The sequence below is a fragment of the Fonsecaea multimorphosa genome, assembly GCF_000836435.1.
Source record: "Fonsecaea multimorphosa CBS 102226 unplaced genomic scaffold supercont1.1, whole genome shotgun sequence".
Lineage (NCBI taxonomy): Eukaryota > Fungi > Ascomycota > Eurotiomycetes > Chaetothyriales > Herpotrichiellaceae > Fonsecaea > Fonsecaea multimorphosa.
In genome coordinates, this window is record NW_015971635.1 from 1,262,211 (window position 1) to 1,286,465 (window position 24,255).

A 24,255-nucleotide genomic window follows, 5' to 3' on the forward strand; every position below is an offset into this window, starting at 1 on the left:
CAGACACATATATACGTAAGGACATAACCAAACACGAACAGAGAGCAGTCTTGACTGTCTGCCAAATTGGTCAGATTGACTGACTGGCTTTCTTGGAGCATGGCATGATGGTTGTGAAATATGGACAGAGGAAAAGCAGTGTACTCATTCTCCCACTTGCTGTGAGCAACGTCGAGGGATTGTCTTCGCCTTTCTGTATCTCTCTTTCCGTCCGCATGGCACCTTTTTTCCTAGCATCGAAATTTGGGGGCTTCTTTAACTAGACCTTGAACTAAACTTACTTAAAGCTCTTAACTAACTTTACCTTCTAGGCATGCCTAACTAGTGCCAAGTCAAATGCCAAGAAGAAAGGCGCCAAACGGACGGAAGGGGAGATAGCACGTCACTGAGGCAGTGGCTTCTACAGAGTACTAGCTTGGTATCGTAGTTTATACTAGGTATTCACATTGTGCACTAATGTAACGGCACGTTACTGGAAGGACGGAGGAGCTCCAAAGTCTCTGTATTGCACTAAAGTGGCTTTTGAAAACGTCGGTACAAAACTGGGAAGGTCTACAATAGATCCCCACCTTGAACGAGACTACCTCGCCGGGGTAAATGAATTAGATAATACTCCGGAGGCCGGAGTATCTCCCACAGTGGGTCAAACAGTCCAATCGGATGGAGAGTAAGACCTTTACTCCCGAAAGGTTGTATACCTGACATTGAGCATCATTTATGGATGCAGGAATTGCAGAGATCTGTGCATTTCAATATTCTCTGCATCTTGGTAACGTGCTATACAATATTGTATTAGTACATGCCGTTCTTGCAGATTCAATATCAGCTTGATCCTGCACATTCTTCTTGCGCGATCAGTCGCTATAATGGGATCTTCTTACAATGGGCTCCTCCAAGGTAGAATCTCCATCATCTCCGTCGTGGCCAGTGTTCTTGCTTTGGTATGATGACGCACTTCTGGCAAACCAATCAGTGGTATAGCTTACCAGACTCACTACAGGAGTTCTTCATGTCATCTACAAAGTTGTATACAACCTCTACTTTCATCCACTCGCAAAATTTCCTGGCCCTTTCCTGGCAAAGATATCCGATGCCTACTTTGCAAGAATCAGGCAAGCTATGTTGACCTTTATTCGCCAATGTGCGACTGATCCTCCTTTTCAGCACTTCTGGGCGTCTCGCAGATGAGCTTGAAAGGCTGCACGAAAAGTATGGCAGTGTCTTGAGATATGCACCGAATGAATTGTTGGTCATCCTCGCCTCTGTTGGATGTTGGGCTCACAATCAGTGAGTAGGGACTTTGCCACGCCCCAAAGCTACCAGGACATCCATGGAGCCCCCAAAAAGGGCAGCCCGATCTTCATCAAGAGCAAATCCTACGACACTGGGCCCGAGTCTCACTCGAGTATCGTCCAAGCAAGAGACCCCGCCATACATCGCGAAGTGCGGAGGATGTTGTCAAATGCGTTCAGCGCGAAAGCTCTCAGAACGCAAGAAGACGTGGTGATCCACTATGTCCATCTTCTCATGGACCAAATTAAGCAGCGGAGCAGCAGGAACGAACCTCTCAATATGCATGACGTGAGTTTGTCATACATGCCAGTCTTGTTATTGACGAGGTTGCTCACTTTGTCTAATTCTAGTGGTTCAATTGGCTGACCTTCGACATCATTGGAGACCTCGCTTTTGGGGAGTCTTTTGGGGCAGTCGAGTCCGGACAAGGTCACCCCTGGGTCGAGCTCGTCCTAGACAGCCTTCATGTGGGTGCTATAATCGATGCTTGCCGACGTCTCCCGATCCTCCTTCCGTTTGTGCCATTTTTGATCCCTGCCGGTCTCAAAGGCAAACGAGACGAACACTTTCGCTATTCATGGGACAAGGCTCGACGGCGCATGGAGAAGCAGAATGATCGAGAAGACTTCTTCTCCTCGCTACTCAGGGAGAAGGAGAAAGGACGAGAAATGACCAGAGATTTCATCGTAAGCCAGGCAGAAACCCTCGTGGTCGCCGGGTCCGAGACCTCGGCTACATTTCTGATAGGTAAGACAAGTGCCAATTTCTGTCCACAAAGCACATTTTCCTGGTCGATATCAGCCTAATATATTTCGCTATCGAGCTCAGGCGTCACTTTTTACCTCTTGGAGAACCCGGAGACACCTGAGCGTCTGAAAAGTGAGATTCGTCAAGCTTTCTCCGACGTCGAAGCCATCACGAGCGATACAACACAAAGGCTGCCATATCTCTCAGCCGTCATCGACGAGGGTCTGCGCATCTACCCGCCCGTGCCAACTGGAGTACCACGCGAGAGTCCCGGTGCCATGGTCGACGGTCACTGGGTTCCCAAAGGTGTTGTAGTCTCATGCTCAAACTGGGTCAACACGCACAATGCAGACAACTTTTTCGATGCAAAGGGGTTCCATCCTGAGCGCTGGCTGCCCGAAAATCACCCTTTTTATGACAAAAGGTATGGATCAGACGTGAAGGAGGCCTCCAGACCTTTCAACATAGGGACCAGAGCTTGCCTGGGCATCAATTTGGCTTACATGGAGATGAGGGTTGTTTTGGCCCGGCTAGTCTGGGAGTTTGACTGGGAGCTGGTCAACATAGATTTGGACTGGGAGAAGCAGAACAAACTGATCGTCATGTGGCAGAAGCCTGACATATGGGTGAAATATTACCCTGCGAAGAAGGCCTGAGGAGGAGGCAGGAGAGGGGTTGGTCATCTCTCTCATACTTGGGCTGGAAGGACAATATCACTAGAGAAGACAGCACATAGTTAGCCCTTTCCAGTCGGCTTGAGCAGGCAGAACTCCCGCTGAGGATACCAATCCAGACTCTGTTGCCGTCAGTACTCTGCAGCGAGCCATCGGTATTATGTACAGAACATATACAAAGTTCGGCGACATTACACCCTTGCCTAGACCTTTGACCAACCAAAGAAGGATTTTGGTCTGAGATCAAGGAGAGAGAGCATGGAACAAAACCTCAAATCAAGTAGCTACTTCTTCTCATCATTTAGCATACCATTGCACTCAAGTATTGTCAGACGGCGCTTGATGTTGGTATACATGAAATCTCGACCACGCCCACTCCTACGGCACATGGCCTTGAGGAATAGGACAGGCCTTAAAATCCAGCCTAACATCCACATGCTCAAGCATCTTCGGTACCAGTCTTGTCCGTCTCTAGATTTAAGATCTTGATCAAATTATGATGCTGCCAGTAGCTTCTGTACCTTTTCCCGAAAACGTAGAGAGGTACGCTGAGGAGACAGAATGCTCCCACAATGCCGGCAGTGATGTCGAAGATCTGCACAGGTCCCGCTGACATATACCAGTCAACAATCACGTCGGCGATTCTGGATGCGTTTTCCGTGGTCAGCAGGCGCCAAAAAAGTGAAAAAAAAAAAAAGGAAAAGTGTTGATGGCTGGCCCAGGGCGTACTCACCCGTATCCAACAAAGCTCCTAAAGACCATGGCCATGATGAAGATCTCGGTGCTGTAATTTCGGAAAGCTGCGAGAATGTATGTGTTGACCGAAATAGCAATCACGCCTAGGCCGAACGAATTGAGGCCCCAGCAAAAGCAGATGAGGTAGACGCTCTGCGCCTGGGTGATAGCGTGACCCTCGCCAATCATTCCCGCGATCGCGAAAGCGCTGCCCACGAACACCATGGGAAGATGGAATTCGGGTTCGAAGACGCCACGGTTGCGGCGGCTCATGGCCTTCGTGATTGGATCCGCGATGATTCCCATGATCAGGCAGGCCAACAGGGCGCCTATCATCGAACCCACGGAGGTATAGCCGATTTGGGCCGTGGTGTATAGGTAGGGTGGGCCGGCGAAGAAGATGGAAGCCATCACAGCGGTGGTGATCTGCCAACAGACTGAACTTCCGTAGGCGAAAACGGCCCACAGGGCGCTCAAATTGAGGAGAATGGCGGGACAAGCGATCACCATTTTGAGTATCGAATCTTGGACAAAGATGCCATTGTACACGGCCATCTGCTGCAGCCATGTCTTGGGCGGAGGAATGGTCGAAGCAGTGGTCGCGCTAGTCGTCGTACGACCAAGTTCGGCATTCTCGGCCTCGGCAACATCACGTTCGTCTTTGCCGTCTTCCTGTACTTTGATGTCGTTGTCTTTTCTCTGACGTCGCTGGTGTCGATGTTCCACGTAGCCCAATTTCTGCAGGTCCTCGTCTGAGCCGAGGACGTCAATCTCATAAATTGCGTCTCGCCTGTACACAGTTTCGGGCATGAAGAAGATGGCGGCAATGGTCTGAACGGCGAGCAATGGCATCAGGATGTGAAAGTTGTATTTCCAGCCGAGGTTTGTAGTGATGGGTCCTGCGATGATGGAGACCGCGACAGTGGCGGCTGTCCAGACCAAGATCACCAGTGCCATTAACGGCGCCCGTTCGTGCACAAAGAACAGATCGCCAACCGAAGACAAGACCAAGGATTCGTAGGCAGCAGACGCTATGCCCTGGATGACGCGTGCCGCAACAAGCTGGTTGTATCCTGTGGCACATTCGCCAATGATACAACCTATGAGTCCCAGAACAGACGAGAGCAGGTATACTGGACGCTTGCCACACTTTCTGGCCCAGGCAGAAATGAAGGGCCCGGTCGCGCCGGAGGCCAGTTGCATGTACCCTGAAAGCTTGCTGATGGCAGTCGGGGATTGCTTGAGATCCATTGAGATCCGAATCAGGCCAGGGCTGAGCATTCCTCCCTGTGGACGATGCACTTTGTGAGCGACCACCTTTCGAACAAAGCATGCAATACCAATCACACATGTCAGATACGTACAGCCACCGAAACAATAAACAAGGTGCCGAAGGCGATGATTGCGAATACGGCATATTTCTTGGGATTCGACCAGTTGAGAGGGTCGTTGGGATCTTCCGACGGTTGAGGCGCGAGAATGATGTTGTCATCCTTTCCACGCCCGTGTTTGAGAGGATTCGTGACGGCTTCAGAATGAGCAGCCCGTTGATCCAGAAGGACTGTACCAGCAACGTGGTGTTCTGCCTTGATCTCGAGAATTCCGAAGGCCATGATGAGGCCGGAGTAGCGGCCTTGGGATTGATGCACTCAAGAACATAAGTGATGGAGTCGGGGGGGAAGAAGTCTACCAGCTAGAACCACTCTAGTATAAATAGAGACGGAGTATTCCTCTCACCAGGACGTCCCACTATGTCCTGAAAGCATTCCACCAACCCAGGTACCCAAGTCAGCTCCCCGCTTCCCCAGCATTCGATCCCCACGGGTTTCTGGGATACCAATGGCAACATACTCTCAAAACGGCTGTTCCCATCCGAGTCTCGTTAAGGTTGCAAGGTTTACCCGAGAAAACTGGACCCTGTGGAACCCCCCCGGGCTCTTTTGGGGGCGGGGTTCCACCCCCGAACGTGAAATGCTGGGGACAAAAGGTCGCTCCGGACAAACTAAAACCTCGTTCAGGCTTCTCACAAGAAGGTCCGGTGGCTGAAGGGGCAAATAAATTTGCAAATTTGGGTGTTTCGAAGAGGGTTTAAAATGTAGCAAATGAACTGTGCAATTTTCGAGGGTATATGGATTCACCATCTAATAACGACAAGATGGTCCGGGATCCGCACCTAGTTAAACCTTGGGCAAGGCTCGGATCATCGACATGCAGCGAGAAACCTAGGGGTTGCACTGTCACCCGGAGTAGTTGGTAGCCCAGGCGACGACACGCAGGCGTTGGTGGATATAAAGTGAGCCATTATTGAGCGTGTTGGTCTGTGCCATTGCGCCGCGTGGCCGCCTTCAAGGTTCGCGTGGCCGCCTTCAAGTTCGCACAGAGGCCGTTATCTCAATGAATGACTGTCCGCGGCCGTAGTCGATTCGTGTTTCTGCGAGTACAGCCCCAATCTACCTCAGTGCTTGCACCCTTAGATCTCAGACTTTTCTGCATGCAGATTTTATGATGGTAGACGTCTCCAAGAATGTTTTCGCTAGAGATTCGTAGCAAAGCGAGATAGAGCTGCTCTATCCAGGCTCGTTCTCGGGACACAAGGTTTGAAAACCTGATCACTTGTCTGTTATCTCCACCCTCACAAAATGTTGCTTGAGTACAACTGGCGCAGAATTAGTGCGGCCGAGATAGAGGGCGCGTGTTACCCGGCAGATCCTGGCTCCAAGTGCAACGCTGCTGTAACTCGCTTTATATAGCTTCTTTAGCGCTCTCTCTACTGGCGCACAGTGTCTGCGAGCTGATTAATTGCTGCTCGAGGTAGAGTACACATTGAGGCGCTCACACTTGGTCTGCAAGATAGTTCAAGATGTTCCAGTGAGTTGATGTTACGCGTAGAAAGTAGGACGCTCGGGATGGGGATGGGAGACATTAAGAGGGATCGACGGACTTTTGCTCGTCTGCAGTTCTCACAAGACGACCGCATGAGAGCGGGGCTTAATGTCATTGTGCCATCGTTCGAGGGTGTGTTGGCGTCTCTGCTAAGCTCCATCCCGTTTCTCAAGAAAACTTAAGAGTGATGCATGTGCTGTACCGAAGTTCCCATGGGGCAGAATGATTCAAACTTTGAGAACGGAAGAGGCTCGTCGCCAAGAGATAGAAAATCTGCCCGCTTGACTTGCCCTGTTCGGACACCTCAGGCTGCAGAAGATGCCACCCAGATGCCACCCAGATGCCGCTCCAAGATATGCTTTCTATGTCAGAGCTGCTTAACCTCTGAGCTCGTCATTTGCTGCCGCCGGAGTACCCTATACTTGGGGGAGGCTGATGGCCAACTGTTCTCTACCTGGCGAGCTGGGTAGGTACTCTGATTAAAACAACAGGACAACATCTCCGTTGTCTATGTCTGTCTCTGTGCGTGCACAATGCGTACTCCTGCGTTGCAACCCTCTTGCCCTTGCCCTGCCTACATGTGTAGCATCCAGGTAGGTGAGTTGGGACGGGACGAGGGTCAACACAGTTGCAATTGCGGGGAAAATCCGACAGTGGGATAATATGGGCGTAAGGTTAGTCGTCATCATGTTGCTCACGGCTGATCTGCCTTCAGACATCATTCAACCTTCAGATCTCAAGGCAGAATCATTCATTTTGACGACTTCAACGGATGACGATGGAGACTGTGCCATGCAAAACGCACTGACTGATACTCATCTCCACGGGAACAAGAACAACAATCGACGTTAAAAATTGATAGATGCGGAAATGCAGGGACAGACATTTCATTGCTTATGGGCTCTGTTTCGACGCGAAATGGCACATCCCCATTGCGCTGCAGCCAACTCTTCTCCTTTAGAATCGACTTTTCGTTTCGTCAATGACACATCCTCTTCCTTGGGTTCCCTTTTCAACTCTCGTGGCATTTGACATGCCCGATTTGGAAGACACGACCTGCCGAATCGAGCTTCGGTCGATATTGGTTGGAACGACGAAAAGCCCTGGATCCAGAGAGGCTGTAGGAATAAACGATTTACAAGTGCTTCCGTATCGCTGCCTCGAGGGCGTTCTTGTTAGCACCGACGACCTCGTCGACCTTCTCGCCGTTCTTGAAGATCATGAAAGTAGGCATGGCGCGGACGCCGAGTTCCTGAGCGACGTCGGGGACTTCGTCGACGTCGACCTTGTAGAAATCAACTCTATCCTTGTATGCGTCCGACTCGGAGAACTTGGCGACTTCGGGGGCAATGACCTTGCAGGGACCGCACCAGGTGGCAAAGCAGTCGAGGACGACGAGCCTGTCGGCGGGGGCCTGCAAGATGGAGGTGTTGTAGGAGGATTTGCTGTGGATGGGGTTAACACCGTACTTTTTGGCAGGTTTGGGAGCACTTCCAGCTTGCTCCTCTCGCAGCTTGGCTTGGTGGTAGGCTACATACTCTGCAAGGTTGTGGACGACCATGTTGGACGATGACTGCGAAAACTGACTTGAACGTGTAGTTGACAAGGACCGCAACGAAGTTGTTCTGGTTCGGAGAGGGCTTTTGGGTGTGAGTAGGAGGCGCTGGAATTTGATGGAGGAGGAACGGATTGAGGCGGCCAGCGTGAAGGTTATATAGAGGTGAGAATTGCGCAACGACAAGGTTGTGAGGCTGAAGCGATCTAGACTAGGAGGGGTGGACGGTTGGATGGACGGCACCACTGCAGTTGATGGGTGAATGAGATAAGGGGGGTAAACGGATGGTGGGTGGTGGAAAGACAAAGACTGAGTGAAAAGATGACGCGATTAGAAATCCAGCCGAACAAGTTGCTGCAGCTCCGTCAGTATTTGAATTTGCGAGGTCCCCGAGTACAGTACTAACAGTAGTACTAACAGTAGTACTAACAGTAGTACTAACAGTAGTACTAATAGTAGTCGGAGCCACCCAGAGCAGCGAGTTTCCCGCAGGCACGAGAAATGAAAGGGGAGAGTGGATGAACGGAGGGGGTGGATGACAATTCCATGTTGACGTCATCTTCTCCTCCACGTGATATGATGACAATACGCCAGTCACCCACCAGCATGAGAGCATGACAACTTGAACATTTACCTAGCACCCACTACCTAGGATTTAGGTACCACCTACCAACTACAGGCCACCGTTGGGTGACCGTAAACCTGACGGAGCATTAGTTAATCCGCATTCCGTATATAGCGTATAGCGGGTTAGCTATCAATTCCGACTTGTTTCCTGCTTCGGAGTAATTGCCTGATTGTCCGCTCCTGGCTCCATCTGGTGCCTTTTTCTCCTTCACAAGACCTCTCGCTGTGTACCTTGTACAGGTGTCCATGTAGACCGAGTACAAAAACTGCCAAAGATGCCAAAGTTGCCAAATCGGCCAGGATTCGGCTCCATCGTGGGTGCCCACCACTGACAACCTCTTCGCAAATGAATTGCTTCATTCAGCTATATACCCCCCTGGCCCTAAAACTAGACTCTCTCCTCCCGCTAATTGTGCTTCAATTCAAAATCCATCACAGAAAGGGCAAGTGCCTTGTGTCCCCCAATGTAGTAAAAGAAACTCAATCTTAAAAGAGCGATCTGGGGTATCAATATTTTGCATCATGAATGTCGTAGGAGTGATCTGGCCAACCGTCCCGACGGCTGTCCCCGCGCTGACAATGGGCCCTTTGCTTCTGCGGGCTGAACATAGAAAATGGACATAGGAAAAATGGATTGTCGTCGGTGGCCTCGGCACAGCCTTGTCACTCGGTCGGTGGTACGATGGGCTGCTGTTCCCGCTGGGCTGGTGGGACAATTTGAGGAAGGCTGCCACTTCGTGGAGCGCTTTCCGACTGTGTCGAAGATCGCCGAATGTCCAGCAGCCGCGCGCTGCCGGCACTGATATGCTTCGCGTGGCCTTTGTAGTCCACACTTCTGGCGCGTAGGAGCGTGGTTTCTTGTAGATCCGTTCCAGCGGGTTCGCCTTCTACAAGTTCACCCTCATCCTCCACATCCGTGCTAGCTCTTCGAGATGCGCCCAAGTCGTCCTTGCCCGTCTCCTTCAACAGCCCTTCCTTCGAACGTGCTCGATGAGGCTGCCGAATCACGGTAGCTTGTCGCGCGACCCCAGCGTGCCATTTCTCATCTTCACCTTGAGCTGCTGAGGTTTGAGGGAGATCGGGAACGGGGCTTTGCTGGCGTTCCCGCTCTAGATCGATGACGTTACTACTTGCTCTGCGCCCCGCCGAAGCGGCCGAATCCCGCCGCCCACTTGGCCCCGGGGACAGCTTGTTTAGGTATTCGTCGTTTGCGAGGTCATCGTCCTCTGGTTCGAAAGAACCAGGAATGGATTGGGGTGGGATTGAGGACTGGCTTTGTCGAAGCGGGTGACTCATGCCACCTGAAAGCCTCTTGGGAGGCTTGCCTGACAACCAAGATCCTTCCGAGTCAACTGACGCCAGTGACTGGGACATGCCATGCCCTGAGGTGGTCCCGCCCATCTCAATGTCAACACCTTGAGGGTGGCGACCTTCAGTTGCCCCGCGATCCAACGCTGCATTACTCGAACTGGTGGCAAGACTCCGATTGTCCAAAGTTCCCGACAGTGAGTGTCGTGGTTGTCGAGATGCCTGGCCGGCTTGCGGGCTAGTCATCACTTCCGGAGACTGAACACGAGAATCTGGAGGGGAGATGGGAAGTTCAGGCAGATCTTCACGGAATTTGGACATGGTTCTTTGCGGAACCGAAGAGGAGTCAGATCTTCGAAATGTTCGCGGGACCATCACAGGTGGGGGCTGTTGCTTTCGAGCAGCAAACGACTCGCGTGACGTGTTCGAGAACTCGGACGGCGTGCTTCGACCACGCTCAACGTTACTGGCTTTCCGTCTCCCTCCACGCCTGAAAAAGCTGGTCCAAGAGCTGAGCTGTTGGTTGCTCTGGTCCGAAGCGCGTCGATCAAGCGATCCATATTCTGGAATGTCCGGTGTGATTTCACGGGCAAGCCCGCTCGTTTGAGAGAGGCTTTGGCGGTCAACAGGCCCTTGGGCTGGAGAAATGGGAGGGGAGATTGTCACTGCCTGAGATGCTTTCTCCTCCGTCCTAACCTGAGCCGCAGGAACCGTTCGGAGAGGCGATCTGACTGGCACCGGTGGTCCTTCTTCCTCTTCATCCCCCTCATGCAGGAATGATTCTTGTGTGGGGTCGATATCTTTCTCGTCTTCAAACGGGTTTCTAATGTGTTGGACCGGCATAGCCTGCGAGCTTCCCGGATCAGCAAATGGGTTAGTCGCTTGGTGTTCAGGACTTGGGGGCCTCCGTGCAACAGCGGTGTGCGATGATTCTCCAACATTGCCGAACAGCGCTCGACCTCTTCTTTCAGTGTCTTGACCTGGGACAGTCAGGTCACCTGAGGCGTCATTAGCTCGGCGTCCACGCATTTCCTCCTCGCGTTGCCTATCGGCCTTGCGCTGGAGCTTTCTCTCCAACCGAGCACGGTCAGCCTCCTTTTTCCTTTCCTTGCGTCTTCGATCTCTCTCCATCAACTCTCTCAATCCTCCTGCGTCGAGCTCGTCTGCTAGCTCGTTTATCCTTTTCTTCGACGAAGGGTCCTCCTCTTCTATAGCTTGCTGGACTGAAGGCTTCACTCTTGCAGGTTGCTTTCCAGCTGAAGGCCGAGGGCTCGCCACGTATGTAAGCGTGGGCCTGGGGCTCAATGCTGCTAGGATCCCAATCTTAAAGGAAGCTTGGTTAGAAAGATCCTCAGACTCTTGTATTGTTTCCGGTAACGGCAGAGACACTTCTGACGTCGGTCGTTGCAGTCTTCTGTTGAGATCGCCCGGAATCTGTTTGGTGTCTCGCCGAAGTGGTCCAGATCCGGAATACGTGGAGGGCCGCTTCAAAATCTGGATCGGCGAGCTCATGGCGCGCACCTCCCTCTCACGAGCATAGTCCTCAGCCTTTCTCTTACTTGACTTTCTCCGATGGAGTGTCGGGTCGTAGCCTGGACGCTTAGCCAGCAGCGTGGGAGCCTGCGGCAGTGCCGTGAATTCTTCAGGGCCGATGCTTGTCTGTGACATTGGATTGTGTGAATAGATATCAGTACTCTGAAAGCCCCCGTACGAGCCCTTTTTGTAGCCGAGTGACTCCGGTCCGGGCACGCTCATGGGTAAGGTTGAGGCACGGGGGACATTTTCGGGGTGAGAAGGAAGCCGCTGTTTTGAAAGCCTTCGAGGCTTCTCGTCTTGACCGCGTTGACTCGCTGTCCGGCCCATGGTCACAAATTCTTGGGAAGAGCTTGTGTTTCTTCTGGCGCGAAGATCTGTCCGTGTTTTCTCCAGTAGGGAGTTTCGCCCTTGGTCTTCGGCTTGGGTCGCTCGGCCTTTTTTGCCTCCACCAAATGGCCAAAAGCCCATGCTGAGCCCAGCGGTAGCAGATCAGATGGCTGCTGGAAGGGAGCGGCTCGGTCAAGGGACGTGGCTGAGTCGAGGCGGAGGTTCGCAGACCCTGATTAGAGACATCAACGACGACCGGACTGGCGAACAAAGACGAATTCAATGTAGGTATAAGGAGGAAGGCAAAGTAGACTGCCCGTGGCACAGGCGATTCCGGAAATGCGATGTTGTTATTTCGACTTGGTTGTCATAGGGGCGGCGGCGCCACGCGGTCGCGGTTGCAATGTTTTATTTTCCTCGACGACGGGGCAGTCTGGTGGATTCTGAGCACGTTGAGAAGGCAGAATGACGGTTCGTATTGTGGAAACGCGAGGATTCGAAGGCAGGATGCGGGCGTAGTTCGCAGAGCGGAAATAGAGAGCCCTTTGTGCAGGGGCAGCTTTGGAATGAGCGTGACTTGCACAATGGACGCCACCCAGACAGAAAACGTGGTAGAGGAACGAAGCAAGGCAACTGGGCCGCAGGGTGCTCTGCTGGTCTGGAGGATGGCGAATGGCCTCAGAGCAGCACAGAGGTGTCAGTAGTAGTAGTGACGAATGGTGACGATGATGTCGAACGATGAGCGAGTGGCGGACGCGGCAGCAGCACGCAGTAGGGGACCGACCTGCTTAGGGGCATGCAGGTGCTAAAAAGAAAAACAGCTGGAGGCGAGGAGCAAGTTAGAAATGGCAGTTTAGGCTACGGACTACTAGGTATTTAGTCTCGCAGGCGGGCAGGCCCTGGTGCCAAGTGAACGTTTGGCCAGTGTGCAACTGAGAACTGTTAGGCGATCGATGCAGGCTGGGGTGGAGCTCCATGATGCCCATGGCCCCCGTGGCGCCCATGGCAGTCCCGAAGCCCACAATAAGCCCATCCATCCTTTAACCAACTGCTGCACCGTTACAGGGAGGCAACCCGGAGAGGGGTATTGTGTTCTCTCACAGGCACCCACCCGCCTTTGAACAAGCCACCTGCTTGCCCTACACCTCCTCCACGCCTCTAGAGTCAAGACTCAAGACCCCATCCATCACCTGCCAGGTAAAGACCTGCACTGGAGCCACTATTACTGGTGATCCTCTACGCTTCAAGAACCTAGTCTTCCATCACTGAGTGATCCGTCAGAAATCGGCGCAGATCACGCGTGCGAAAGCTCTTCCATCACAGCTCTTGTTGTTCCAAGCAGGTCCATCAGAGATCAGCGTAGTCTGCACAAATGGCATCACAACAGATCTGGCAGCTCGCATTGGTCAACCACCATGATTCGGGGGATATTACTCCAATCATTCGTGGCCGCATGTGCCGACCAGTGCCAGGGCTCGAAGGCGCTTTTCTCATACAACTGATCTCCTTTCTCTCACGCTTTGATTCAGGCTAACTCGACGTCAGGACCGAGGATTCGATGGTCTCTAGACCGTGCCGAACCTTGACCTTGGTATGCCAGATTGCCCTTAAGAATCCGATGCGTCGTCATCTAAAATTCATGCCTTTTGGCCAGAATACGAGGTCTCTGTTCTCCCCCGTGGCAAGGGTGTACGAGCCGGGAAGGCGACAGGAAGTCAGCGAACGTCTTGCTGACATGCAAGGAACACGGCAGACGTTAAGGCACAGGTACAACCGTCATCCGGAAGCGTACGAAGCCATGCCACGAGTCACAGCCGTTATTCCTGTCAGCGTCTCCGTGCAGCGAGAAGAGCCCCCGAGAATGCTGTGAGAGCGCGGGGCAGGAGAAAGCCACAGCGGGCAAATCACGAGCCTGCTCAGCACAACAAGTCTTCAATCGCACTGCGCCCGTGGTGCCTCTCCAAGCCGTGAACAATAATGAGTCGGTCCCAGTTGTTGGCCCAACCTTTGCGAATGGTTGTTTGCCAGCTTGCAAGACTTGTTTCCAGTTTTGATGACGTTTCCCAGATGTGGTTGGTGCGTGGAAATGTTGCTTTCTTCCCTGCTTTCCGTTCCTGGCCAACGACAACGGACTTTGATGGCTCGAAAGGACCGTCCAGGTACCCGAGCCAAGTCTCTTTTCCAAGTCAAAGCGACCTCCAATCCCTGACCAGCGGACTATGGCTAGCTGATAGCCGGCTCATGGATGCGGCGTGGATGGCTGGTTCCTGCATCTGATCGCTTCCTTTCCAAGCGCATGTCTCAGACTCGACAACCCTGTTTCGAGACAGCGGATGATCTATTTCGGATATTCTGACCAGTAATCGCTACCAGTTGCAGTCCTTGCCGGCCCATACCTGCACGGCGCACACGTCCAACGCCTTGAAATCATGCGATATTGATGCATCGTATTTGAAGACAAGGCCGGAAATTCAGCGAGAACGAGGAAGCAACTGGCAGAACAGGAGTTAGAATCCGGACGTGGAGCGACCTGGGGTGGTCTTCTCCGTGCTAGCTAGCGGCTGTGGCGCCTCGCCGTCGGAGTATTTTCAGCCGCCAGTGGCGTCGCTCTTGTTCCCTGTCGGCAATCTCTCGATCGGCGAGTCAAGTTGCAGGACTTCGAAAGCGATGCATCCCCGGTGGCAGGTCACTCTACGACTACAGCCATGCTGTGTGGAGAAGCGAGTGTCCGACGTTGTGTGGCAATTTCACTCATGAAAGCACCTGTGGCCCAAAGAATTCGGCGTCGACGCTTTCATGTAAACAATTAATCTCCATGTGGAAACGGAACATCATCCGAGTACTCGGTACAGATATATACTCGTATTACTTGTACTCGTAGATGGAGACTCCGGTAAATGTTGCCGAGATGAGGACGCTACGGCGGCCTCATCTTACCTTTTCTACGCTCCACTCTGTTCTCATAACCTGGCCCTATCCTCGAAAACTTGGTCGACCAATTTCACGGCTGCTTGGGAGCAACCATACGATGACTGGTACCCGGCGCCTGCACAGCATTAGCAAAAAGATTGTATGCGTTCGAAAGTTGAACCGAAATCGAAAAGAGTTGGCCACATTATGGAGACAGGCAAGGAATGGTCCTGTCGAGGGGACTGCCTTCGGCTGAAGTAGGTCAAAGGAAGGGGAAAAGGACATGGTCGTTACTTACCGCCTGCACCATAGTTGTGCACTGTCCAGACACCCTTGATTTTCTCCTTCTCAATTCTAGTTCCTCCTTCCCGCACGGGTCTGAGGCCGACGCCGTGTCGAATTATATCAAGGTGCTCGATGCCCTTGCCTCCAGTCAGCTCGGGGCAGATGGCGACGCATCGCTTCATGATCCTGACTGCGAGATTCGGGTCGGGCTGCGATTCCCAGCTTCCTTTTTGATAACAACCACCCAAGATCGTCCCACCACCAGCAGCCCTAGTCATGATGTAGCAGGCTTCATCTGGGCTGTCATCTGTTCCAGACGTCGCATACATTGCGGGTGCCGGGTTCCTGACAACGACAATTTGACCTCGAGCAGGGACAACCAACTTGTCTTCAACGCCGCCGATTTTCGCCGCCGAAAGTCCGGTACAGTTGACCACAAGGTCTGCGGGGCGTCCTGAATGATGGACGCCAGGGGCGGCGGCGTCTGCAATGTGTTTGAACACCGCCCGCTTGAGAATGGCTCCATTCTTCAGACATTGAGATACGAGCCAGGGCAGGTATATTGCAGTGTTAATACAGACTGATGTGAAGCTGTTGGCGTTATCGATCTCGGCCGGGAGCTCTGACTTTGGGATTTGGCGAAACTGCCAAAGCCAAGCGTGAGCATCTTGATCTAAGGCCAAGGGGAAGTGTACATGTCACAGCGACTCACATCGTCGAAAAGGGTGCTGAACCATGGATTGGGACTGACAAGCTCAGCAAACCACGCAGCTGTGGCTGAGGAGACGTCCTTTTTACGGTTGTAGATTTCAGTCCTTTGGAAGTGAATACCCGCCTCGGGGTGGTTCTTTGCCAAGTCAAAAAGAGGCTGCCAGGTGTTTCTATCCCAGTCTTCCGCTGGTGTCCCCTTTACCGACACCCTTTTGTCTCACGTTTCAGTGGAAATGTCACGGTTTTACAAGGACGGAAAGTTTGGACTCACGGCATATAGTTTGCGCCAGCCCAGGGCGAGGCATATTCAATGTCATAGTCTCCTGGCATATGCTTTGCAGCAATGGTGACCTTGTATCGCGGATTCTGGGACAGCAGGAGAGCCGTGGTCAAACCAGCAACACCGGCTCTGCATGAGTGTTAGGCCGCATACACACTGAAAAGGTTGAGTCACCTGTGCCTACCCTACCACGACAATGTTTTTCTCAGTCATTGTGAGTGGTCAGAAGCGAGAGTGAATTAGTTTTGGGAATGGGAAGGCAGGCAGAAGGGCCCGGTGGTTCGGATCGTATTGTTTGGACGCCTGGTCAATAGGATGAGTCGAGAATACGCCGATTCTGCCGCACTATTCCAGCCGCGACAATAAGGTAAACAATATGATGGATGAGGACTCCCAGTGAAGAAGATTTCCCTGTCCTGCGGCTCGGCGTGCTCTTTAATACCGTGCCATCTCTCACTCAGACTCCCAAGAACCGCAAAAACTACCTAGGCACTTCTAGCTTACTCACAGGGCGTCGTCCGACCTTCAGAAGCAGAAAAAAAGGTACGAAGAACGCAGCATCGGGCAGCTTGACACCCCACCGATCTCTCAGGCACAGGTTCCGTCATCTTTGTCACGATAACCAGGTCCTTATCAGCTTGGTGTCAGTCGGCCTCCTTGCTTAGCCCCTCCTTCCATTCCGCCTATCGCAAGGCAGCTTGCCCCCCCGAAGACAGGCGCCCCTTTACCCGCTTGGGCAGCTTAGGCGGCGGTCATTGCCAGTTCAGAAGGTAAGCCGCAGCCAAGCAGCGTGGTGTTACTGGTGTTTTGCGTGGCACTCCGTCCAGCGTGGCCCCTCTCCCAAGCCCAGGAGCCCAAAGTTGCGTCTTTTGGGGCAATTGGGAAAGACGGCCTTTCATCCCCCTAGTTACTGCTGCTTTGACGTGGTTTCTGCAATCATCAGGAAGCCCCTGCAGGCGACCACCCTGTCTATTATTTCAACTCTGCCTCTTTTTGCAGGCCCCTGTCATGTCGTTGTGATCGTCCAACACCTCTTCTTCATCGCTTTTATCCCTTCCAAATGCTTGGGTCAATGGATCTGGTTCGACCATGGCTGACCATGCATCCACGCAGCTTCCCAGCATGGTTCGAAAGCCCAAGGCTGTATGGCCCGGTCTGGACAAGATGGGTATGTACCAGAAGCAGATAGCAGGCGACGGTAAGTGACCCTCTCTTCCTCTCTCTTGGCCAATATCAGTCTGACTCGATCCCAGGCAATTGTCTGTTTGCATCGCTTTCTGACCAACTTTACGGCACGCCGGCAAACCACCCCGAGATACGTGCAAGCGTCGTTGACCACATGCGAACCTATCGGCCGCTTTTCGAACACTACGTCCACAAGGACGACGTGCAACAACGACGCACTCTCCGCTCTGCCACATTGGCTTCCCGTCAGGAGCCAGAAGACGCGTTTGAGGAATATTTGTCTCTTATGTCACGTAGCGGGACCTATGGTGGAGAACCTGAGTTGGTAGCCTTCTGCCAGGTCTTCGATCAGGATGTCACAGTGCACCTCCCACGCATCAAGAACTTTGACAGAGATTCGATCCTTTACACAAACGAGCACCGAGGGGACCCGGCTACTGTGCTGCCGCTTCACATTTGCTACGGCGGAGACGAGGTCACGCGAGCACACTACGACTCAGCCCGGAGCAGAGATGGCTCCACCCCAGGGCACAAGAACAGCCCTCTCCTCAGACCTCAAGACGCCGCTCGCAATGGCCTTGTTGGTTCTCCATCTTCGCCACATCTCCTCCTCAGTACTAGAGCGATCCGGAGCAGCAAGTCAGAACTATCCTCCGAGTTCATCCAGGACTTCCTGGAGAAGAGCAAGAGAGACATGGAGAACAATCTGGACCAGCTCAGCGACAAATATCGCGCCCGTAGTCCTTCTGTCACCTCGTCTCAACGCAGCTCGAGCTCAAAGAGATCACTGGACGAGGATGGAGAACCTGTTCGGGCAAGCAAAAGAACAGATAGACGAAAAAGCACGAGGCGACGTGCCGATATGGCTATTGCAATCTGTGAACCAGATCATGAACCCTCTCCGCCAATGCCAAATGACTCGCCGAGTGCAGCTTCACCACCAAGCACGCAAGACACGGACCTATCCTCGGACACCCCCGCTCAAGAGAATACACATCCTAAGATCAACGCCCATCGCCTTGTACCTGATGAAAAGGGCACTAGTCTTGAGACTGTCGCCGACCTTACGAAGCCTTCGCCAAAGACTCAGCCTCGCATCTCAGTCAGTCTGGTCACCAACACAGCGGCCGGTGCATCAGAGTCGACTAGCTCAAGATTGATGTCGGTTGCCGAGAGGCCTAAACCAACGCTGCGAGCATAGGGTTTCTACCGGAGTACAGGTTGAGGTTACTTGTCCAACATTCTTGGTGAGGTGTTCTGCATAGCACGGGTTTGCACGTTTTGATACCCCAGCATAGCATAGCATAGCGTCGGCGGCACAGGGCAGATTACAAAAGATTTCGGTCAGGAAATGGGCCCTTCTTAGAGACCAGACCATGCTTGGGATCCCAAATGATTTATGATGAACCGGTCTTGCAGTAGTAGAAATAATCATCGGTCAAGGCCATGGAGTAACGGAAAGCAGCTCATTGGATCTTTTCTACCAGTCCTCAACTGGTCCCGCCTACAATTTCACAGGCACAAGCGGGTAAACGGGCTACTGCATGAACAAATAAGTAATTGAATCCAAGCTTCTCACTCCATATGGGATCGTGTTGATTACGGACCACCGCTGGCCGTTTGAATGCTTTCGATTGGGTTTGGTTGCTTGGCATACGTGTGGGTTGCCAGCTTCGCCGTCCTCGACAGCAGCTCGGCAGCTTCCCCTTTGTTGTGTTCTGCCTGCGCTGCGCAGTTACTCTAGTAGATTCTGCTACCCATATTATTCCTTCTACATCCTCCTTGAGCATCCATCCTCCGACAATCTACAGTACCGGCCCCATTTTCTACAACTGTCCCTTCGAGCGCGTCCGCTCACCAACTACGTCGCCCCAAACCTGCCACGGTCGAGCCTCACTAGCCCTGTTCAAGTTGCGCTTGAGCCATCATCATGGACTTTTCCAACATCTTGTACGTTTCGAGTCCGCAGCGCGTTTATGCCATGCACGCTGCTGGTTGGGTGTCATGTCCTCGCGCTGATTGCAGACTGTAGCCGGCTGGTTAATCTGGTCGTGGGAGCGATTATGGTTTTGGGAGGTATGAAACGAGTCCAATCCCATCAGAGGCGCAGCGGTCAAGCACTCGTACTAAGAATGCCACAGGAATTAGCCAGTTCTTCCCAGTTGGATTGTCAGTTCTGTCCTCCTGTTAGCGGTCTGCGCGGATGCTAAATCTATGACAGTCGAAGTATCATCGTGGGCATCTATGTGATCATCTTTGGGCTGGGTATGAAAATGACCTCTTCCCAATCATGCTCACGGAACACTGACTGGATATGCAGCTGTTGCCGGACTCGAACTGTTGCCACAAGTCCCACCGTATCTCCCCAAATACGCCAGCTTTCTGTTTTCCTTCCTCGGTCGCGGCATCTGTCAGTCCTCCTAACGATCCGTTCTACTAGACATCCTAACATGACGCAGTCTACATCTTCGTTGGTTGCATCATCCTCGAGGGACACGTTTTGCGAATTATTGCTGGCGTCATTGTAGCTGCCACCGGCGTCGGTTACTGCGCGCTAGAATTTGCGCCCTCGATTGAGCCACCGTCCAACATGCGTGACGCGGATGCTGGCTGGGGCGCTGAACAGGTCTAAGACTGCCTATGCGCAGATGGTCGATTGGGAAACAACTATCGCCTTGGTTGATAACATAATTTTGGTCGAGTTCTGGTCTGGTCGACTGGCAGGTAGGAGGTGACGCCAAGTGAACAACCTTCGGCAGATTGCGAGTGCGAGCACAAAAGCCCAAGTCATCAGAAAGGTTGCGGAGGGAGCAAAACAGGGGAGCGCAAATGAGGCTGGTACGAACATATGATCGGGCATTTATAGCGGTGTATTCATCGTCCAGCTGTTGGAGGTACTGGAAGCTCTCCAAGCTCTGACATACTACGAGTAGCGGCATTGAGGATAAGCAGAGCCAGTCTCTGATACGAAAGTCCAATTTGACGAGGATGGCAATCTGAGATTTAGCTGTGAGTATTAATATCCTTTGGATTGGCAACATTGTCGTCTTCATAATGTTTCATGTACTACTTCAAGTTTCGAACACGTTACAGTGCCCATTGCGGTCTACCTACACAATCTCATAGACAACCACTCTCGGTAGGGGCTAGCAATCTATCAAGTAAGCTGCTGCTCCCTTTTGTCTATACTACCTTTGATCAACGGCGTGTTATTTGCCCAACATCCCGAACGAAGCCTCCTGATCTTCAGCATAGGCTGGGCTGCAGAACTTGATATCTCCAAGAATCCTTCCGTCGACGAAGATGTCGAGTCGATTCTTGCATCTCGACGAACTCGGCTCTTCTGTAGTCTATCGAAGGCCTTGTTTGCAATGTAACCACGACATCTACCTCCTACTGTCAAATACCTTGCTGGTTTCGAGGCTCCAACTCGCATTCCGTTCTGAGTCCATGCACAACCTTTCTGCCCTGACAGCAATTTTACTGGAAGTCACTCGTATAGCGGCGGCTCATCAAGTCAACGAAGTCCACTACCTAGTTAGGGAGGAATACCGCGACTTGAGAGGCGTGTGCAGCTACGCAGCCACTTTCGAAATGTCGAGCGTGGTCTCGGCCCAGGTGGTGTTGATGTCTGTTGCCTGGCTCTTCGTCCTGCCAGTATGCACGGCGCCTACAACAAGGCCGAGAGAGCACAGGCGACGATTGACCTTGCTAGACGTCATGTTCATGAGTACAAGATCTCATCTCGGAGTTGATGAACACTGCACCCTCACAAAGGAGTCATCTTTCCAAAATTTGACCCCGTCAACTTCCCCGCAGTCCGTTCAAGAGAAGGGCCTTGGAAGCGCTCCCAGCAGATTCTGAGGTTCAAGAGTCAGACCACAAATACTCCGTGTTGTTAAGAGATAATCGGAGAGTGCTTGGTCGCGTGGATACTCGCTCGTGGCCCACTGCGCAGAGACACCCCAGACGTGCAGTCTTCAAGTAGACTTCGACTGCTCTTCTCAGGGAATTCTTGAGGGGGCATTCCGGCATTCTATAGACAAGAGAACCTCGGCGTGTGAGCACTGTGCACAGAAATGGAGGCCATGAGCAAGTCATGACACTAGTATAGAACAGGCTAGTCACAACCGAGCCTCCTCCAGAATCGAATTCCCCAAGCGAGGCCAGCGAGGCCAGCGAGGCTAGGACTAAAGTACCTAGGTACCATCCCGGCCAGTTCGGTGGTGGGTGAGTGTCAGTGACAAATACACGTGACCCAAGGCACGACAATCTCAGCCAATCACAAGACAGGTGTTTAATATTACGCCCGCAGGATACGTGGACTGCATGTCGCGCCTCACGAATTCCTCCTCGACTCCATCTGTGCCGTCACTCCCTCCATCTCAGAGGCTGCCTTGGGTTCCTGGGATATTGCTTGACATGCAGTGCCTAAATCCAGCTTCTCGACTTTCCATCAAACCGCCCATTCTCCTATAATCCACCTTGCCGACTTCCCTCGCCCTCACCTGTAAAAGACCCTTCGATAGTGCGTCGCAACGCCTGCCACCTGAATCACTCTCCTCTTCAGCGCTCTTCGCCATACCGACATCACTTTCACGGTTGCCTACGTTCGTTCTAGTTGGGACGCTTCTCTTGCATCTCATAAGCCGACGCTAGAACTGGGTGATTCATTCCGCCTCGATTCTCCCCAGTATCTCCATCCTTGTTGATTTGCAACGTCTACTGCACCCGTTCGCTTCTTTGCCGCTCTTCTTTGGATGGCGCCTGCCTTCAGCTAACAAGACGCCCAAAAGTTGGATCGGCATGTTGGCTGTACGCGGTGCTATGGACCCTTTGCGCCGTCGCACTTCCTTTAGGTCTGAGCGGCAAAATCTGATGCGTCAACCCTCTGCTGAAGACCTGGATGCGGCCCATCAGCTTGTGTCGTCCGCACTTGGTGAGCGCCACGGTCCCCATCTGACCCGTGAAAATAATGCGGGTGATGTTGCCTACGACCACCACCCCCTGGGCCAAGCCAGTCGCAGAACAGAAGCCTCTGAACCACCACTATCAGGGTCCACTGAACATGCTGAGCAGAGAGGAGATACTCCGGCTCTGGGTCAAGTCTGCAGGTATGTAATCTCCACGAACACACCGACCCCGTCGTCCCCGCCTGCCTCAGCTCCGGGGGTGGTCTTGTCACTAATTATCGCTGCAGCAATTGCGGGACGACCAAGACCCCTTTATGGCGACGGTCTCCCACCGGGCACACCATTTGTAATGCTTGTGGGCTTTACCTCAAAACGCGAAACGCTCCACGGCCTACAAACTTCAAGCGCCCAAACTCAGCCGCTCCTCCTGAAAGTCCACGCCAGAGGACCACAACATCCCCGACCGCTTCAGTGGTGTCAGCATCGGCGCAAAGTCAGCCCTCGGCTATCCCCTACCGAGTTCCAGAGCACACGAGTGGTTCGTGCCCAGGTAGAGGAGAATGTAACGGAGAAGGCGGGGCTGAAGGCTGTGGGGGATGCCCTGCGTACAACAACAGAGTCGCTCGAACCGCCAACACTTCGGCTATGGCCAACTTAACGGTCGACGACGGCAACGACTCCCAGAGTGAGGCTGGTCTGAGAACTAGCCCAAATGCATCAAGCCTTGCCACTCAGCAACAGGCGTCTCCCGGAAATACGACCTTGCTCGTTGCGTGCAAGAACTGTGGAACAACAGTAACCCCTCTATGGCGACGTGATGAGCAAGGCCGTCCTATCTGCAATGCGTGCGGCTTGTACCACAAATTACATGGGTCGCATCGGCCGGTACAAATGAAGAAGTCGACGATCAAGAGGCGGAAAAGGGTCGTTCCAGCATACCCAGACGTTATCAAACCCGGTGTCACTACTTCACAACAGCAACAGTCTGTTTCGCCAGAACCAAGTCGGCCGGCAAGTTCCAGAGAGCCAATCCTTGTCGACAATCCGCCGTGGCCAAAGAGGAAACGGGACCCTCCAACGGTAGATTACACCGGATACGTGCCTCAAACACACGTGGATGAAGCCCGGAGCACCACGCAAGACACAAACGAAGACTATGCCACTCGACTTCAACGTGCAGCGGCGGCAGCAGGAGGTATGCAACTCGACCCCGCACTAGTAGACGCCGGTCGTAGCCGTCAGGAACACGATGGTACAGCGCCGCAGGAATCTGAAGATAATATGAACGTTACGAACGAGCAGGATCGCGCCGCCTGGAGAGCAGAAAGAAGGGCGCAGCTTATGCGTGAAGCAGAAGTTATGAGGGCGGCGCTACGTGCAAAAGAACGTGAGATCGACGATCTCACTTGACGTCGGAGGATCTACAGAGTTGCAGATCCATGCGGCTTGTTGGGTTTCTTGTCCATAGAATCTGCATGCGGACATTGTTGGGGAAACATCAACATACTGAAATGATTTAACGAAAGCATGTAATGCACAGCACGGCGCTGGAGGAAAATTCAGCGGATTGTTGAAGGCACGCAGGAAGAAAGCCACATTAGGCGGTACACAAGTACCTTGGTATGCAGCCATTGTGTCCGCCCAGTGATCCGGCCTTCAGCACCCAGCGCCTACCAAGGTAGCTATCTATTCCCGCTTCGTGGCCCAGGACGCCTTGGGGTCGGAAATCCACTTGGCGTAGCACAAAGCGTGGATATGGTCGTGCCGGGGTTGGAGAGACGCACTTTGTAGGATCAAAACGTACCTCTGCCCACTCTACCTCGCCCATCTATGGACTCGTGGACAGTTCATATCCTTTCTATCAGAGCCTTGCACCATCGCCCCCCTTCACAACTTACTAGCTCTGGCTCTCTTTTCTTTCCCCTTCTTCCATCCCCTTCTAATAAGCCCATTCAGACGTGAAGAGCGCTTTGCGATCCCGGCGTGTCGGGGGCAGAATGGGAAAACCTTACCCTTTGCTACCCTCTCTTTGACCACCACTTGCCTGTGCTCAACGCTTGAAAGTTTTGTTGCCGTGTTGACACAGGGACCGGTGCGATGATGATGTTGAATGTCTCCGTCCCCCCCGCCGCCGCCACCACAGCTCGTCTCCGCTGTATCCTCGTCTCCCATCAATATTTTATTTTGGTTTCTGGATCCGTTACGACATGGGTGCATGGCATATGGGAAATCCGATCATTCGCCTCGATTAAGATTTAAATTTGGCTCGGACGAGTTCCATCCTGG

The 24,255-nt window shown here is 52.8% G+C and overlaps 8 protein-coding genes across 8 annotated transcripts; 4 read left to right on the plus strand and 4 right to left on the minus strand.

Annotated features, from left to right (window-relative positions):
- Positions 1 to 1,269: 1,269 nt before the first annotated feature.
- Z520_00480 (uncharacterized protein) lies at positions 1,270 to 2,696 on the plus strand (the record flags this gene model as incomplete). Its single annotated transcript, XM_016771001.1, has 3 exons — positions 1,270 to 1,581; positions 1,644 to 2,040; positions 2,122 to 2,696. The coding sequence occupies 3 exons, from the start codon at positions 1,270 to 1,272 to the stop codon at positions 2,694 to 2,696; spliced, it is 1,284 nt and encodes a 427-aa protein (XP_016637911.1).
- A 457-nt stretch (positions 2,697 to 3,153) lies between these two features.
- Z520_00481 (uncharacterized protein) lies at positions 3,154 to 5,062 on the minus strand (the record flags this gene model as incomplete). The annotated part of the gene is made up of 3 exons (XM_016771002.1): positions 3,154 to 3,358; positions 3,448 to 4,736; positions 4,814 to 5,062. 3 exons carry the CDS (start codon positions 5,060 to 5,062, stop codon positions 3,154 to 3,156), a joined length of 1,743 nt encoding a protein of 580 aa, XP_016637912.1.
- A 2,405-nt stretch (positions 5,063 to 7,467) lies between these two features.
- Positions 7,468 to 7,893, minus strand: Z520_00482 (uncharacterized protein; the record flags this gene model as incomplete). The annotated part of the gene is made up of 1 exon (XM_016771003.1): positions 7,468 to 7,893. One exon carries the CDS (start codon positions 7,891 to 7,893, stop codon positions 7,468 to 7,470), a length of 426 nt encoding a protein of 141 aa, XP_016637913.1.
- A 1,284-nt stretch (positions 7,894 to 9,177) lies between these two features.
- Z520_00483 (uncharacterized protein) lies at positions 9,178 to 11,826 on the minus strand (the record flags this gene model as incomplete). The annotated part of the gene is made up of 1 exon (XM_016771004.1): positions 9,178 to 11,826. One exon carries the CDS (start codon positions 11,824 to 11,826, stop codon positions 9,178 to 9,180), a length of 2,649 nt encoding a protein of 882 aa, XP_016637914.1.
- A 2,819-nt stretch (positions 11,827 to 14,645) lies between these two features.
- Positions 14,646 to 16,084, minus strand: Z520_00484 (uncharacterized protein; the record flags this gene model as incomplete). The annotated part of the gene is made up of 5 exons (XM_016771005.1): positions 14,646 to 14,731; positions 14,894 to 15,524; positions 15,593 to 15,800; positions 15,863 to 16,000; positions 16,056 to 16,084. The coding sequence occupies 5 exons, from the start codon at positions 16,082 to 16,084 to the stop codon at positions 14,646 to 14,648; spliced, it is 1,092 nt and encodes a 363-aa protein (XP_016637915.1).
- Positions 16,085 to 16,960: 876 nt separating this feature from the next.
- Positions 16,961 to 18,257, plus strand: Z520_00485 (uncharacterized protein; the record flags this gene model as incomplete). Its single annotated transcript, XM_016771006.1, has 2 exons — positions 16,961 to 17,069; positions 17,125 to 18,257. The coding sequence occupies 2 exons, from the start codon at positions 16,961 to 16,963 to the stop codon at positions 18,255 to 18,257; spliced, it is 1,242 nt and encodes a 413-aa protein (XP_016637916.1).
- Positions 18,258 to 18,986: 729 nt separating this feature from the next.
- On the plus strand, positions 18,987 to 19,688 carry Z520_00486 (uncharacterized protein; the record flags this gene model as incomplete). The annotated part of the gene is made up of 6 exons (XM_016771007.1): positions 18,987 to 19,006; positions 19,089 to 19,132; positions 19,198 to 19,225; positions 19,278 to 19,321; positions 19,377 to 19,466; positions 19,516 to 19,688. 6 exons carry the CDS (start codon positions 18,987 to 18,989, stop codon positions 19,686 to 19,688), a joined length of 399 nt encoding a protein of 132 aa, XP_016637917.1.
- A 2,195-nt stretch (positions 19,689 to 21,883) lies between these two features.
- Positions 21,884 to 23,379, plus strand: Z520_00487 (uncharacterized protein; the record flags this gene model as incomplete). The annotated part of the gene is made up of 2 exons (XM_016771008.1): positions 21,884 to 22,170; positions 22,257 to 23,379. The coding sequence occupies 2 exons, from the start codon at positions 21,884 to 21,886 to the stop codon at positions 23,377 to 23,379; spliced, it is 1,410 nt and encodes a 469-aa protein (XP_016637918.1).
- Positions 23,380 to 24,255: the final 876 nt, after the last annotated feature.